The following is a 15455-nucleotide window of genomic DNA, read 5'->3' on the forward strand; positions in this document are numbered from 1 at the left end:
ATATATTGTTTGCAGAGTGAATTTTAAGTATTGAAAGAATTGGGAAAGGAAGACTATGGTAGAGATTGGTAAGGGATTTGAACCAAATATTATCTCAGGCCGAGAGAGAAAACTCTATCCCCTCCACGAAGATATTTTCAGAAACATTACCCCACGCTTGCCTATGGGTAGCCTGTCCTTGAGAGCCAAATTTATTCTTCAATTTGCTGTCTTTGGGGCAGGAATCCTGGTTCCTGGCTGGGCAGGATCCCCAACCCTCTAGGACTTTAGCACTCTCTCCATATCACTCATAGAGGGCTTCTTACATATTACCTTTCCTTCCAGTTATTTTGTCATCTCATCTTTTTACCTGAAAGCTCCTTAAGGGCTGGAACTGTTTCTCTCTCTCATGTTTATGTTCTCCATGTGGCATAGCAGGGTGCTGTGCATTTCTTTTTTTGTAAGATTTTATTTATTTATTCATGAGAGACACAGACAGAGCGGCAGAGACACAGGCAAAGGGAGAAGCAGGCTCCCCATGGGGAGCCTGATGGGGGACTTGATCCCAGGATCCCCAGATCACAACCTGAGCCGAAGGCAGATGCTCAACCACTGAGCCACCCAGGCATCCCAGGTGCTGTGCATTTCTTAAGTCTTCAATAAATATTTATAGAATGAGTGAAAGAATAAATAGAATTAAATTTAAAATTTACTCTAGATTTCTCTCGGGATTATTATTCTCTTGTAAAAAAATGTCAACTTTACAGCTGGCACATTTCATCGTGTTTCAGTTCAAGTGTTTTAAAACACAACCCAATAAAGAAAAAGAGTGAATTCATTGGGTTCTTTTCTTGCATTCAGCTTGCATACTGGTTTATTGATTAGGATGCTGAAGTCTTATCTTAACCCCACTGTTTATTAGTGTTTATAAGCTCTAGCTAAGAAGACCTTGCTAAGCCATTATCTTGTTTTCTTATTGGGATTTTAACACTTCACTGGGTCTGTTATCCAAATATACCGTGTCTGCTCAAGGTGCAAGAGAGAGAATGCCTATGTGAAATGATTCTTTAGCAACAGAAAGTCTTTCTAACCTAATCAGCTATGAAAGATAACATTAACAAGACTTGAGGATTAAATAGAGTTAGGATTCAGCACTAAAACACAATTAGAACATGAGTGCTCCATCCATTTTCAAGGGGAAAATGTGTTTTCCCTTTTGAAAGTACTTCCACTGCCCACATACTTTTTTAGAATGAAATATAACTTCATAAATGCTGCAGTCATCATTCTCACTCTGGTAACTGCTTTGTAAATAGAAACAAAGAGTGTCTTGTCTGTCACAGTGCTTGGAGGAGGCTACTTTTTGTTGAAATGCCAATGTATAAAAACAAGCAAATGTAAAAGAAATTATTTAATATTGCCCCAATTCAAGATAGATGGCTGCCTACCCTCCTGTCACCGGGGAAATGAAATTAACATTTCTTTGATGGCTGTTTCCATGTTCATTTATTCTAAAGGTGGATTAGAGTCCTCTCTTTTGATGATATGTGAACCGTGAATATTTGGTATAGTTGCAAAGAAAAAGCTTATTCATTCATTTATTTATTCATACATTCTTGAAATCAGATATTTAATGTCTATTATAGAGGCCTATGATGAGCAAGGAGTCAAATCAAAAAACATACTCTCTGCCTCCAAAGAATTCATATTCAGGTTGGTCAAGGAGTCCAATAATTGTAACACAATATGATAAGGGCTAGAATAGACCAGTACAAGATGATAAGGCAGTGGAAGAAGGAAGAAAAACTCAACCAAGACTTCAAAGAGAAAAGGACATCTAAGTTGGGTTTTGTGGTTAAGTAGGAGTTTTTCATACGACACAGGTGGGAGAAGCAATCATGCCCGAGGCATAAAAAATAAATGAAAGTGGCATTTTGGTAGTTCAGTACAGCTGGAATACAAATTTTAGTAGCACTAATGTGGCCTTTTGTCTTTGAATTCATGATGGAACTTGCAAAACAGAATAATATCAAGACTTTGATCTGTTACCTCTAAGTTTGTTAATGTTCCCTTAATGTTCCACTGAATTCAGAGACCACTATGCCTAGTCACATTTAGCCACAGAGTGTTTCCAAGGCCAACTGCCAATAGCTGTGAGTGACACTGCCTGGGAAATTGTGGCCAGCCCTCTGTGAAAGAGCAGACCTGGGGAGTCACTTACCTTGGAGCAGACTGTGGGGTTCGGTCTCTGATCCCCAAATTCTTTGCTGTGTTCTGAACTCTTGCTCCCTGAAAGAAGCAGGGAAAATAATTTTTAGCTCTATACTTATTAGTAATTATTTCATATACTGTTAACATTTGAGCGAACTTATCCCAACGATGTATCTAACATCAAGAGAGACTAGAAGCAGAAGAGAGAAGTCATGGGACACCTGCGTGGCTCAGGGATTGAGCATCTATCTTTGGCTCAGGGCATGATCCTGGGGTTACCAGATCGAGTCCCGCATCGGGCTCTCTCTGAGGAGCCTGCTTCTCCCTCTGCCTATGTCCCTGCCTGTTTCTCATGAATAAATAAATAAAATCTAAAAAGAAAAAGAGAGGGAAAAAAAGAAAGAGAGAGAGAAGTCATAATCTGAGTATTTTATTTTCTTTTAAGATTCTATTTATTTATTCATGAGAGACAGAGATATAGGCAGAGGGAGAAGCAGACTCCCTACTAAGCAGGGAGCTCAATGTGGGACTCAATCCCAGGACCCTGGGATCACAACCTGCACTGAAGTCAGACACTCAACCACTGAGCCACCCAGGTGACCCTGAGCATTTTCATAACTAATGCTTTTAAGAACCAAAGTATGCTCGTATATTTTTCCAAGGGATTGATATTTATTTCAGTAGTCATCTGAATCATTCAAAATAAATTTAAATCACAGCTTCCCGTTCACTATCTCAGTTACGTCTTTATTCCTAGAAACAAGTAATACTTTAGATGTTGAAAATAAGAAATGAACAGACTACAAATATCTGCTGTGTCCCCACCTTCGTGGAACAGAAATCACAGTTCTATCACATTCATGTATCTGTTTTGTCCTTAGTTGAATAATTAGATATTTTAAACTTCATAGTATTTATCAAGAAAATATTTTCTTTTTTTAATTTTTTTTTAAGAAAATATTTTCTTAAATAGTTTTAAAGCAATTTCTGGAAAGGCATGTGCATGTGGATCTCTGAAATGTGAGAATTATGCCTTAAAGTTTATAATACAAAGACAACGTACTTCAGCAATGAAAAAGTCTTCACAACCTGCCAAGTTCATGAATGAAACTATAGTCATCGTTCAGTTCCTAATAGGAATTAGTTACTACCTAGAACCGAACATCAAGGTTTGGGGCTGAGACTAGATGAAGAGTAGTTTAAAAAAAACTCTGAAGCTCTGTCTCCTGCTACCAAATTTCTGAGCCTTGGAAGGGAGGAAAGAAAAGGAGAAAAGGAAGAAAGGAAAACAAATCCTATTTTCTCAAGATGGACCAACAAAGGAAAGCAAATAGGGAAAAGGGGTGGGGGTGGGAGAAAGACAGATGGGATGGAATTTAGGAATCACATCTAAGTGTTTAAAAAATAACTCTTTATTTTTCGGACTTAGAGAAAAGTTGTGAAAGCAGAACAGAGAGTCCACATACCTAACCCAGCTATTTAAACTCCCTGTAATGCTTACCCTATAGAATGATGATCAAAACTGGGGAATCAACATTAGTACAATGCTGCAAGTCTTACTCAAATTTCACCATTTCCCACACTTGTGTCCCCTTTCTATTCCAGGATCCAATCCAGGATCCCCTACTACATTTTGTTTCTTGCTTCCTTGGTTCTCTGATCCATAGCAGTTCCTTAGGCTCTTTGTATTTCATGACCTTAATACTTTTGATGAATACTGGTCATTATTTTGCAGAATGTTTCTCAATCTGGATTTGTCAGATCTTTCTTCATAATTAGATAGAGGACATGCATTTTGGGCAAGAAATTATTTTGGGCCTTTTCAGTGCATGAGATCACCGACATTGACCATCACATGATGTTCCTAAGTCTTATCACGGGTGACATTAACTTTCACTTGGTTCAAGTGGTGTCTGACAGATTTTTTTCACTGTAAAGTTACTACTTCTCTTGTCGTAGTTAATAATTATATTGGGGAAGATACTATGAGACTATGCACATACAACTCTTCAAACTTTTGCCTACTTTAGTCTCTACTGGGGTATCTTGCCTGCAACAATGATACTGTAGCATTTAGGAAGGAATGCTTCTATAAATTAGAGTCATCCTTTCCCCCCAAATCCATTATCTATTTACTCAAGTATTTATTTCAATCAGTATGAATTTAAGGATATTTATTTTATCTGAGTTATTATCCAATACTGCCACTATTTTAATGACTTCTTTTGTTTAGATTGCTCCAGATTGGCAACTAGGAGCTCCTTCAGGTTGCTCCTCATGTCCTACTGAAAGAATCACAATCATTTTTGAACACTTGTTTATTTTTCGGTACCTCAAGATGTTCCAGGCTCATCTTCTCTGTCTCAGCTGGAAATTGACCACTTCTCCAAGAATCCTGGGTTCTTTTTAATGGAAAATTATTTTAGAACCCAAGCTCTGGACACTGGATGTGCTCATTGCTACTATTGGTATGTAACTGCTTCTAGGTCTTCTCAGTTGACAGAGCCAGTTGACTAATGTAAACATATTCAAACATCTATATTTATTTCTACATTTATGTATATCTGTGTGTGTGTGTGTGTGTGTGTGTGTCCATCAGTTCAAACTGCTATCTCTGATTCAATCCCATGCCACAACGTTCATTCTGGATTATGGCCTTCTCCCTTTCCCTATTTGTAACTTCTTTTTCTGGAAATAAAACACTTTATTCTCATTATTTACATTATATTTACTTATCTATTCAAGCCTAATATACACGTAAACTAGTTTTAGAATATCTAAATCATATCCCTGTGAGAAATAGACTTGCTAAACTATAGTATTTATGTATAATTGTTTTGTCTTTAATCTCATAATATTCCATTAAATAATCTAAAGAAAGACTTTTGCTTTCTCAAAAGGTTGCAGATAAAATTGATGCTTATCATGCTGCACATGATTGGCATATTCCAGAGTGAATTCAACTAAATAATTCTTCATATACACCGCATGCCATACTTGCACCTAAAAAAAGATTGATTGATAGAGAGAGAGAGAGAGAGAGAGAGAGCGAGAGCACATGCACAGAGGAACAGAGGGAGAGGGAGAAAGAAACTTAAGCAGACACCACGTTGAGTGCAGAGCCTGATGTGGGATTCAATCTCATGACCCTGATGTCATGACCTGAGCTGAAGCCAAGAGTTGGATGCTTAACTGACTGCACCACCCAGGTGCCCTGATACTTGCTCCCTCTACCTAAATACCCCCTCTCTCCTCTTTCCTACTTATCCATATCACCTTTATCCCTCCAGGCTCAAATCAAATATCATCTTGGGCAATTAATTGGTCATTCACTGTATCAGGCACTGTTTTAAGTACATTGAGTATACTGCTTTATTTAATCCTCACACCACTATGAGGCAAGTGCTATTATTATTATTATCTTTGTTTTAATAATGAGGAAACTAAGTAACAGAGAGACTTAGAATCTTGTCCCAAATGATACAGACAGTAAACAATGGAGCTGGGACTCAAACTGAGGTGGTTCAGCTCAAGAATCTATGCTCTTAAGCCACTATCATATTATCACTTTCAGCATGAAGCCTTTTCCCAGTTATCCTAGTTAGAACTAATTCATTGCCCACACATCATTCAGTGCATACTCTCTGCTAGGTACTTTTCTGGAAACCCATGCCATCAAAATAAACATACTCAGTGTCCCAGCCATTGAGGGGCTCAAAGTCTAGTCACTCACTCATTTATTACCTGTCTCATGTCCTAAAACATTGAGGTTGTATACCACCTGTCTGTTGTTATCATGATGTCTGTCTCCAGTGACCACCATGAGATGGGGCAAGGACCACATCTTCCTTAGTCTTTGTTATTGGTGCCCAGTATAATGCCCAGATATTATAGGTAAGGAGATAGAATTCTTTGAAATTCCAGTTTTATTAAAAAGATGAAAAAATTTTTGAGATAGGCTTCTACCAAATAATACTTGGAACATATAATTTGTAGGATAGAAAACTTTGTTTCTAATGTCAATGAGAACTTTCCCCTCAAGCCTTTTGTTAATCAGATCAGTTGGTTAGGTAAAAGTGCTGCCTAGGATTATAATAATCGTTATCAAAAAATTAGAAAGGGCATAGTACCCTCCTGCTATGTTTCAGCTTCCCTTCCAACTCAGTGAGGGCATTTAACAAGTCTACAAAATCTGCACATGAAAACAATACTGGAGTTAGAAGAATAAGTCATACTGAAGAGCTTCTTCTTCAGAAACTAAAGATCTTAGAAAATATTATTCATTAACCTGGCAAATATCCCAACCACTCAGTCTCCGCAGAATTGTGTCTACATGGTTGAGAGGCAAAAGGAAGAGAAAAGTTAGATCTTTGATTCCCACCTGTGTTCTAACTACTCAGATTGCAGGCAGGTAGAGTTGGCTTGCAGAGTTGATCCCTGCCACTAACCCCATCGCCTGTAACAGCTGAACACTGGGGAGAGGATGGGCAACAGAAGGAATATTGCAACAATATCTCTGTGCATCAGTTTAGCCCAGTTTCTCCAAAAAGAAGGCCTCAAGCTCCCTGATCTTTCCTGCAGAGGTCAGAAATCAGTCTTTGTCTCTAAGCCACTTGGAGAAGAGAAACAAACAACAATGGAGGGAAGCTACCCATTCTAAATGTATTTATTTTTAAAATATGGAAGGGGGAAGAAGTGATAAATACTCAAAAGTGTCGCGATTCAGAAATCAACAAGGATTTTACAAGAAACTTCAAAACTTTTCAGTTGCCATAAGTTATATTATATCAATACATAATCATATATACTAATAATATCTGTAAATATCATAGGTACATTGTACCTCAGAAAGGTTTGCACTGGTTAAAAAGTCATTAAAGCTCATATAAATATGATTTTTACTTTCTCTCTCTATTTTATCTATATCTGTTTTCTCAGTTGTGAGAATTCAAAGGTTTTGATTATTGAAGTCCGTATAGTATGAATGTATACCCAGGCAATTCATGATTACTCCCATACTAGACTATTTGAAAACAGGCTAATACCAGTCTCTCAGTCTTGCCAAAAACCATAATTTTAAGATGGCTCCTCCAAGTCTTATTGCAAACTTCCTCTCACAGCAGCAGAGTGAAATAAAATGTTTAGTCTCTTTCTGTATTTTTGGCATCCCAAACTCGACCTTCGTATGGATAATCACAAGTTTACCCTGATCTACATTTTAAAACCAAATTTGTATACCAATCTTCCAAAAAATCCTTCCAAAATCTGCTGGCATTTGCATCCTTATTTGCCCTTTTCCAGCTGAACCACAGTGCGTCCTGTGCTTCTTGTGGACCTAACCTTTACTTAACAAATCCCTCTTGGACTTTGTGAGATCCTGGTTTTTCAGTCTCCAGCTCCAGGGTTCCCAGCCTGAAGCTCCAGTGTAGATCCTCTGGTTGCACCTTATTTCTGCATTGCAGACTCCAAACTGCTGCTGGCCTCTTGATTGTCTCCATGTTTTTTTGTTTTGTTTTGTTTTGTTTTTATTCTGTAGTGTAATCTTGGGAGCAAACCCACTGGGATTTGTATGTTTGTGTAAGAGTTATATACCAAGTCTTGAGTAAATAAAGCAGTTTTAACTACAAAAGCATATCTTAAAAACCAAGTCACTTGGGGGTACCTGGGTGGTGTAGTTGGTTAAGTGTCTCTTGGTTTCAGCTCAGGTCCAGATCTTAGGGTTGTGTGATCAACCCCACAGGGGGCTCAGGCTCAGTGGAAAGTCTATTTGAGACTCTTTCCCTTTCCCTCCTCATGCTCTCTCTCTCTCTCAAATAAGTAAGTAAATCTTTAAAAAATAACCAAACTCACTATCATTGGGCAATTCAAACCAACTGAGCAATTTTTTGTGGTAACCCTGGGAAAAAGTGGCAGAATGAAATAGAAAATTGATCTTTTCAAACTTCTTCTATGTTTCTAATAAGCTCTGTCTTTCCTATGAGATTAGGTACATTTTCCTAATGATCAATAAATTGGAGGTTGGTACATTTTTCTTATCTTTTAAAGAATTTTAAGAGTTAAAAACCAAAACCAAACTGTCACACTTAAAATACTATTGGGTATAATATCAAACATCCCTCCTCTTTAAAAGAGGGTATATTCCCACCTGTAAATACTTCAATGACCTAATGACATTTCTAAGATTGCTATTCATCCTTTGAAGGAAAATTTGAGGGATGTGCTTTATTTTTAGAATAATGCACAAGTTTCTCGGCATGGCTTGGAATTCCCTTTGGGAGCTCCAGGAGCAAGCAGGCCCCTCAATTCTTCCCTCTTCTTTGTCTCTACTCCCTTCTTCAACTTATTCCCAGACCCTTAGTAAATCACCTGCAATGCTCTGAAAATGCCATGCATCCTTTGACCTCATCCTTCACCTAAGCCCCAAATCCACTCTTGCCAAATATGCCCATCCAACCCCTTTCCTCCTTCAGCTTACCTCCTTAGACATCTCTGTTTTATAGATTGGCGAAATTTCTTGGAAAACCCTCACGCAGATGTCTGTACTGCCCTTCATCCCTAGGAGTGTTTCTTGTTCACATTTACCCTGTGAGCCTGGAAAGATGTCCCCCACGTCCAGGCATCCATCAGACATCTGATAAATGCTGATTAATTCTGATGAAACCTGATAAATCCTGATTAAAAGAAACCTTCAAATCCAGGTCCTAGAAAACAATCCCTAAACTGCGTGTGAGGCTTACCTGCTTCCGCATCACATCTGTAGCCTGCATGATGTAGCGAGGAGGCAGCCCGTGGCTTCTGGCCAGAATGATGGCCTGCTCCAGGGTCACACTCAGGGTGCATCTGTGTGCAAAGGCAAAAGCAAGTCAAATGCCATGGTGCCCATTAAGCACTTCAAGATAGCATGGGTTACTAATGAAGGGAAACAAAATAAACTATTTTAAATTTGCCTTCTCAGAGGGTTACTCATGTTTCTTTGGGTATCCTCCATGTACTCATGAGGTATGCATGTTGATAAACTTCTATTTGTTTTTTTCTCATTAATCTGTCTTTTACTATAGGGGTCTTAGCTAAGAACTCAGAAAGATAGAGGGAAAATTATTTTTCCTCCCTACACTAATTTCAAAACAAAACAAAACAAAAATACTGAGCCAAAATGGAAGCAACTAGACAATGAACCATTGATTTTTTTTTTTTTTTTACACAGAACACCTGTTTTGTTTTGTTTTTTAAACCAAATGCAGGGCTTGAACCTGTGACCTTGAGATCAAGATCTGAGCTGAGATCAAGAGTCAGATACTCAACCATTGAGACACCCAGGCATCCCTAGGATATATGGTTAAAAATAGATTATAGAACTACATGATTGGGGTCCTAAACTAAGTATTTAAATTTAACAAACTCATAATGAACTATGTTTATGAAAGAGTTTATATACATAAACATAAAAAAACAGAAATAAAATAATTTCTATTATCAGATATTATTTTTACTAGTATTTTACTGGTATTTTATTATTTTTTTCTGAGATTCTTTTAACTTAAAAGAAAAGACTACCTAATTTTTCATACAAGTCTACATGATAGTTAATAGATTTATACTAATTTATGCCCAATATCTTAGAAAAATAAACAGTAAAATTAATATTCATGAAGATCAAAATTGTTTTTTTATTTTTTTAAATTTTATTTATTAGAGAGAGAGTGTGCAAGAGTGCATGAGTGGGGTGAGAGGCAGAGGGAGAGGCAGACTCTCCACTTAGCAGGGAGCCCAACCTGGGGTGATCCGGGGACTCTGGATCATGACCTGAACAGAAGGCCAATGCTTAACTGAGTGAGTCACCCAGCTGCCCCCAGAATTTATTTTTTTAAAGTATGTTTCTTGGACCCAGTCTAAAAGACTGTAATATTTTGAAAGGAATTTTTAATTAGTTATACAGGAATGTGATGCCCAGAGCAACACTGAGAAAATTCAGAATTCAATCCCTGAATTTAGTGATTGGTATCCCTTTGTCCTTTGCCTTCACTTTTAAGGCATTTCTTTTATGTCCTGCCACATTTTTCTCTTTGGCAGCTCTTAGAGGCTATGTTTATTTGTTAACATTTTCAGGTGCTGTTCTCTGAATTGTTCTTTAGGGGTATCTTTTGCATACATTTCACTAAAATGCTCACTACGTTTAGATGTTTTTCATAAAATTCATATGACCAGATTTTTTTTTACTTCGCTTTTCAATTTATGAATATTTCGACTGCCTTTTTTCTATTTTGCATTTACCTCCCCATAGTTTGGTGTTTGGTGTTTTTTTACACATGTATTTACCTAAGTCTGGTCAGTTTTTCCTTGCAAATGGAAGGTCTATAATGCAATTGCTACTATCCGAGGAATATCTAGATTTTGATACTGCTGAATTAAGAAGAAGAGGAATAAGGGGCTTTAAACATTACTGCTAAAATTTTAGAAAGAACTTGACAACATGTAATTGTATTATTATACATAATTGGATTCTAAGAAGAAACATGTTAAGTTTCATTGGCTGTTCAATGACCCAACAAGCATTAACATGACACAGAACTCTTTACAAAGCTTAATAATACATAGTCAGATGGGCTAATGCGTTACAATTATATTAGTATGTGATATTTACAAATATTTAGTGTATGAATCTGATAACAATATATACTTGTTGTTTTACATGTTCCTGCATGCCCTAGAACGGCATATGCCCATGAAAGCCAAGAAGTACCATTGACCGTTCACGCTTAAGAAAATCAGTTTTTCACGAAGCATTTAATTGTCAGCTTACTTGACAGAGCACAATCTTTTTTACCTCCTTAAGGTCTCCTCTACTCCAATTTTAGATCCTTATTGATTCTAACATTTTAATCAATAATGCTCATTACACTAGCTGAATGACACTAAGGAAAAAAATGGTTTTCTTTTTCTAATCAAACTGAAATATGTCTGTTCTAGATAAAACATGACTTGCCCTCCTCTACTTATAACACTTACTTATTGTGAAGGATTTTTAACAAGCAGTCTATAATTTTATCCATTTAAAAAATATTTTTAAACAGATTTATTTCTCCCTACTTCAAGCTGTAATAAACAACAGTACAATAGCAAATTATCTGCCAGAGACTTTGATTTTAAAACATTTTACTCTAAACTCCCAATCAATCATCATGACCAGTACCAGGCTCCCTGAGAGGGTACCTCAAAGGGTCACTTTTTAAAACCAATACACATGCATTACCTAATAGAAAAATCTACCTTATAATGGATGTGTATGCTTTTTTTTCAATATCATACCCAAAACAGATGGCTTTGTCTACCTATATTTACCTTTCCCTACTACCCACTGTGTATGTTCCAATTAGGTCCCAAGATTAATTTGAAATTTTGAAAAAATAAAACACTTAAAAAGATACAATGAGGTCAATGTGGGAAATACTTCCCGTGTTTGATTCACCATTGATTTGTCCACTGGAGGCCTACTTCTTTCATCACAACCTCACACTATTCCATTCTCCTGAATTAAGCACGTGGAAGAAAGCCCAGCAGTAAGGCTACAACACTGCCGTTAATATATCACTATTTGCATCCAAGCTTTTTCTCTTCTCTCAGCTACCTCAATCTGAATGTCAAATGGAAAAATTCAGCATTACAAGAAGCATTTTGATTCTGGCATTCTCGGAAAGATTCCAGATCCAGAAAGTGGCACATGGTTTTTCAATGGTTCATAAATGGATACTCAGAGTCAGGTTTTATAAGAGATCATTTGGTTTTATAGGTACTTCAGTGATTAGCAGCGAGATAGCTCTGCTAACCGTGGATAAGAAAATGAAGGAGAGTTATGAAGGCTGTGAATCCTAAGCAAATCCATTCAGTCTAAGAATTCATATTTCCTTTCTAGCACCATCTCTATTTTCATATTAGGAAGTTAACTTAAAATTTAAATAAATTTATATTTTGGTTCCATCCTGGAAAACTTGGGCCTTCAGTTTTCAGCTCCTTCTAGCTGTATAGTATCATTTTAAAAATTTAGACAATTCTTTCCCTGGGGTTCACAAAAATAAAAAATTAAAGGTCACAGAGTAGACTTTGTCCTTCCTAAAAAGGCAAATATAACATCTACACTGAAGAAAGTTGTTCCACAATTTGAGTAGTAAGACATTCCAAGTAATAGCTCTGCTTAGGGCATACTCCCGAGAAAATTACTTGACAGGGCTATAAAATTATGCAGAAATTGTGAATTTCTCCATAGAAAGAAACAAGAAAGGGTCAATATATCTGTGCTTATAAGGAATAAATCTTCTTGACATATTTTGTATTAAGAATAGATCCCACATCACATCAGAGATTCAGCAGAGTTTTGATATGATAAATATAACCTGTAGCTAATGGGTCCAATTTAATTTGAAAGGCATTCTGATTTACAGCACTATGGAAAAGGCTCAAAGAAGTAACTTTAGTTCATTCATTCACTCAACAAATATATTTTGAATGTCTACTTTGTATCTACAAGTACTATTAGATGCTGGAAGAAATGGATTTACTACCAAGCTAAAAAGGGCTAAGAGTCAGGGTCCCTTACTTGTATGGATCCCTAGCAAATTGTTCACAGAGCCACATTCCTTTATAAATTTTGCGACAGCAAAATGTTTTAACTGCAAATGGTTATGGTTGCTGTCTTAACCATGTCTATCCCAACTCCCCTCTGTCGTGCTGTAGAGTGTTCAGATGGGCATGGCTATTTCTGGAACTGAGCTAAAGGAAGTAGAATTATTGTGTAGTTAGGCTAGGTTGACTGGAACCTACATACATGATTCACAGTCACTTCCATGTACAGGTAGGTTATTATGGTCTTCTGGTGTAGAAATGGATTCCAGAGTATTTGTACTGCCCATTGTGCAAACTCAATCACCTAATGCTGAAATGGAGGTGGAAGGGCCCGATGTTGTAATGCAATGTTTGTATCCCAGGGCGCCTAGGACTGTGTGTGGTGGAGAAAAAAACAGGCTAGAAATGTACAGAGCCAGAAGCTAGTCTGTGGAATATTCTTCCAAATATTATGGTTCATATGCTACAGAATCTTATAGGGATTCTCATATTTGACAACAATTAAAAAAATGTATAAGAGATGTAGCAATAATGCTGAAATTAAAAGGTGTTTCTAATCAATGATTTTTCTTAAAAAAATCTGATTGGCTATACTGGAGAAAAAAAACAATTATTTTCCTATTCTTTCTATAGAAAAGTATATTATAAAATTATTATAATTTAAAGAGGCAATCAAAGAGTATGTTACCGGGGGGCGGGGAAAAAAAAAAGAGTATGTTACCAAAAACTGTGGAGGAAAAATGCATAGAGATGGGTCAGGCAATTAAGTAATAAAAAATCTTTTGTTTTTCGGATTTTATAATGCTTGTGGTACTTGCTAGCATTGTAAACTTCGTAATTTTTTTGCATTCCAAATAAATAAATATTACGTTTCATTTCTATTTTGTCTTGTAGTTTTTCTAACTTTTTCTTTAAAAGGGCACCTAACTGCAGGCCCCAAAATCTTTATCCACTCCCCAGTGTGCTGGGGATGCAACAGCAAACAGAAAAAAAAATCCCATCACTTCTGGAGGTCACATTTCAGGGGACGGAGAAAAGAAAATAAGAAGCAAGTATGTAATATCAAGTGGTGATAAGTTATCTAGAAAAGGGAAGTTTTTAAAGGAATAGAAAGTGAACAGGATGCAATGCCAGAGAGAGGTGCTGTTTTGGGGGAAGTCACTTCAGGGAGAGCAAGTGCAAAGGCCCTGAGGTTAATGCATGTTCTGTCTGCTTAAGGGCAAGTGTGGAGCTCAAAGTCCAGGGGCACACAGAGAGGAGAAGGAGATGAAGTTATAGAAGTAGTCTGGGCCCCAACATGCATGGCCTTGGGAATCAGATTTTAGGAGTAAGTAAGTCTTTTATTTCCTTAGTTGATATGAAGAAAAAAAGTCAACATTTACATTATGTGATGTAAAACAACAATTTGTTAAGCAAATTATCAGAATAATTTACTAAGTATCTATCCTTAACATGCTATCAATACTGTATTCAAAGCATCTTCAGTTACTTTCAAGGCAACATTTGCAAAAGCCAGCCCTTCATCCTGATGCTTAAGGATTTCTACCAACCCTTCTTTCATTCTCTACTCCATCTTCCCAGCACCGCACCTATTCCACCCTACCCAGAACTTCTTTCTGCTCATGGTCAACATTATGGTACCACTGCATAAGCCTCTCCTCAAATAAGGAATGTCTGTCCACATTGGGAGTGTCTTTCAAAATATCAGAAAACTGTTCTAAATGTAGAATGGCAGTTGCTATATGGGTGTCACAACCAGAGGTTCTAAGATTTGAGGATGTCTTGTAGGACTCTGGCCAGGTCACTTCTACTCTCTCAGCCTCCTGTGAAATGACAAAAGCTGGCATACTGGCCTCATGAATGTCCTAAGAATGACCCGAAATGGCATGCATGATCACTTAGCCATGTCTGCGGAGATGCTATCCCCACCCCTCTTTGCTCCTCAGCTCACACCATAAGTCAGCCTAACTGTGCTCATTATGGGACACACATTACTTGAAAAATCTGAGGAACGTGAGCTTTCATAAATCCTATTTCCCAAACCCCATTGTAAATTTTAACTTTTTACAAAAGCTCTTTTCTACCTTTTATTTTTTAAAAAGATGTTCATTAAAATAACCTTGTGGTTAATTTTATAAAACTCTATAATTTAATCTTATAAATTATGATATTATATGATTGTAAGTTCATGATGTTAATGACAAACTTCCACCATTATCTCTTATACATTGGGGATTGGTGGAAGTAGAGTTCACCTGATTATAATTTGGCACTTGCTAATATGTTTCTTTGTGATTTTTCTTTCATATGTTTGTCCCAACTGATCCCAGACCTCAGGTATCAATTTTATTGTATATGTCAAACTATAGAGGGAAACATCAGGGAAAGTATACGAAACAGCCTCCTGTTGCTCGATCCAATTTTCAGATGGAATGATCAGCATCCAAACCTCCCCCTCAACTAAGTCTCACCGGAGAGACAAACCTTATTTTCCTAAAATAAGGTCCAAATGTCCAAATGTGACATATTGTGTTTTGATCATTTACTAACTCATATCTATTATACCATATTTAGTTCACCTTGTAAGACTTCAAATCTTGAAGTAAGTTGTATTAGTCCTTTTTATTTTTATTTATTTTTAATTTTTT

At 36.9% G+C, this 15455-nt stretch overlaps 1 protein-coding gene across 1 annotated transcript in view; it reads right to left on the minus strand.

The window, feature by feature from the left end:
• Window positions 1–15455, minus strand: part of PREX2 (phosphatidylinositol-3,4,5-trisphosphate dependent Rac exchange factor 2) — a 278636-nt gene that overhangs the window by 6016 nt on the left and 257165 nt on the right. The window contains exons 38-39 of the mRNA XM_026012258.2: window positions 8928–9030; window positions 2201–2268 (exon numbers count right to left, since the gene is read on the minus strand). Of these exons, the coding sequence (XP_025868043.1) occupies window positions 2201–2268; window positions 8928–9030 (171 nt within the window). The remainder of the gene's footprint in view (window positions 1–2200; window positions 2269–8927; window positions 9031–15455) is intronic.

The sequence above is a fragment of the Vulpes vulpes genome, chromosome 13 (genome assembly GCF_048418805.1).
Source record: "Vulpes vulpes isolate BD-2025 chromosome 13, VulVul3, whole genome shotgun sequence".
NCBI lineage: Eukaryota > Metazoa > Chordata > Mammalia > Carnivora > Canidae > Vulpes > Vulpes vulpes.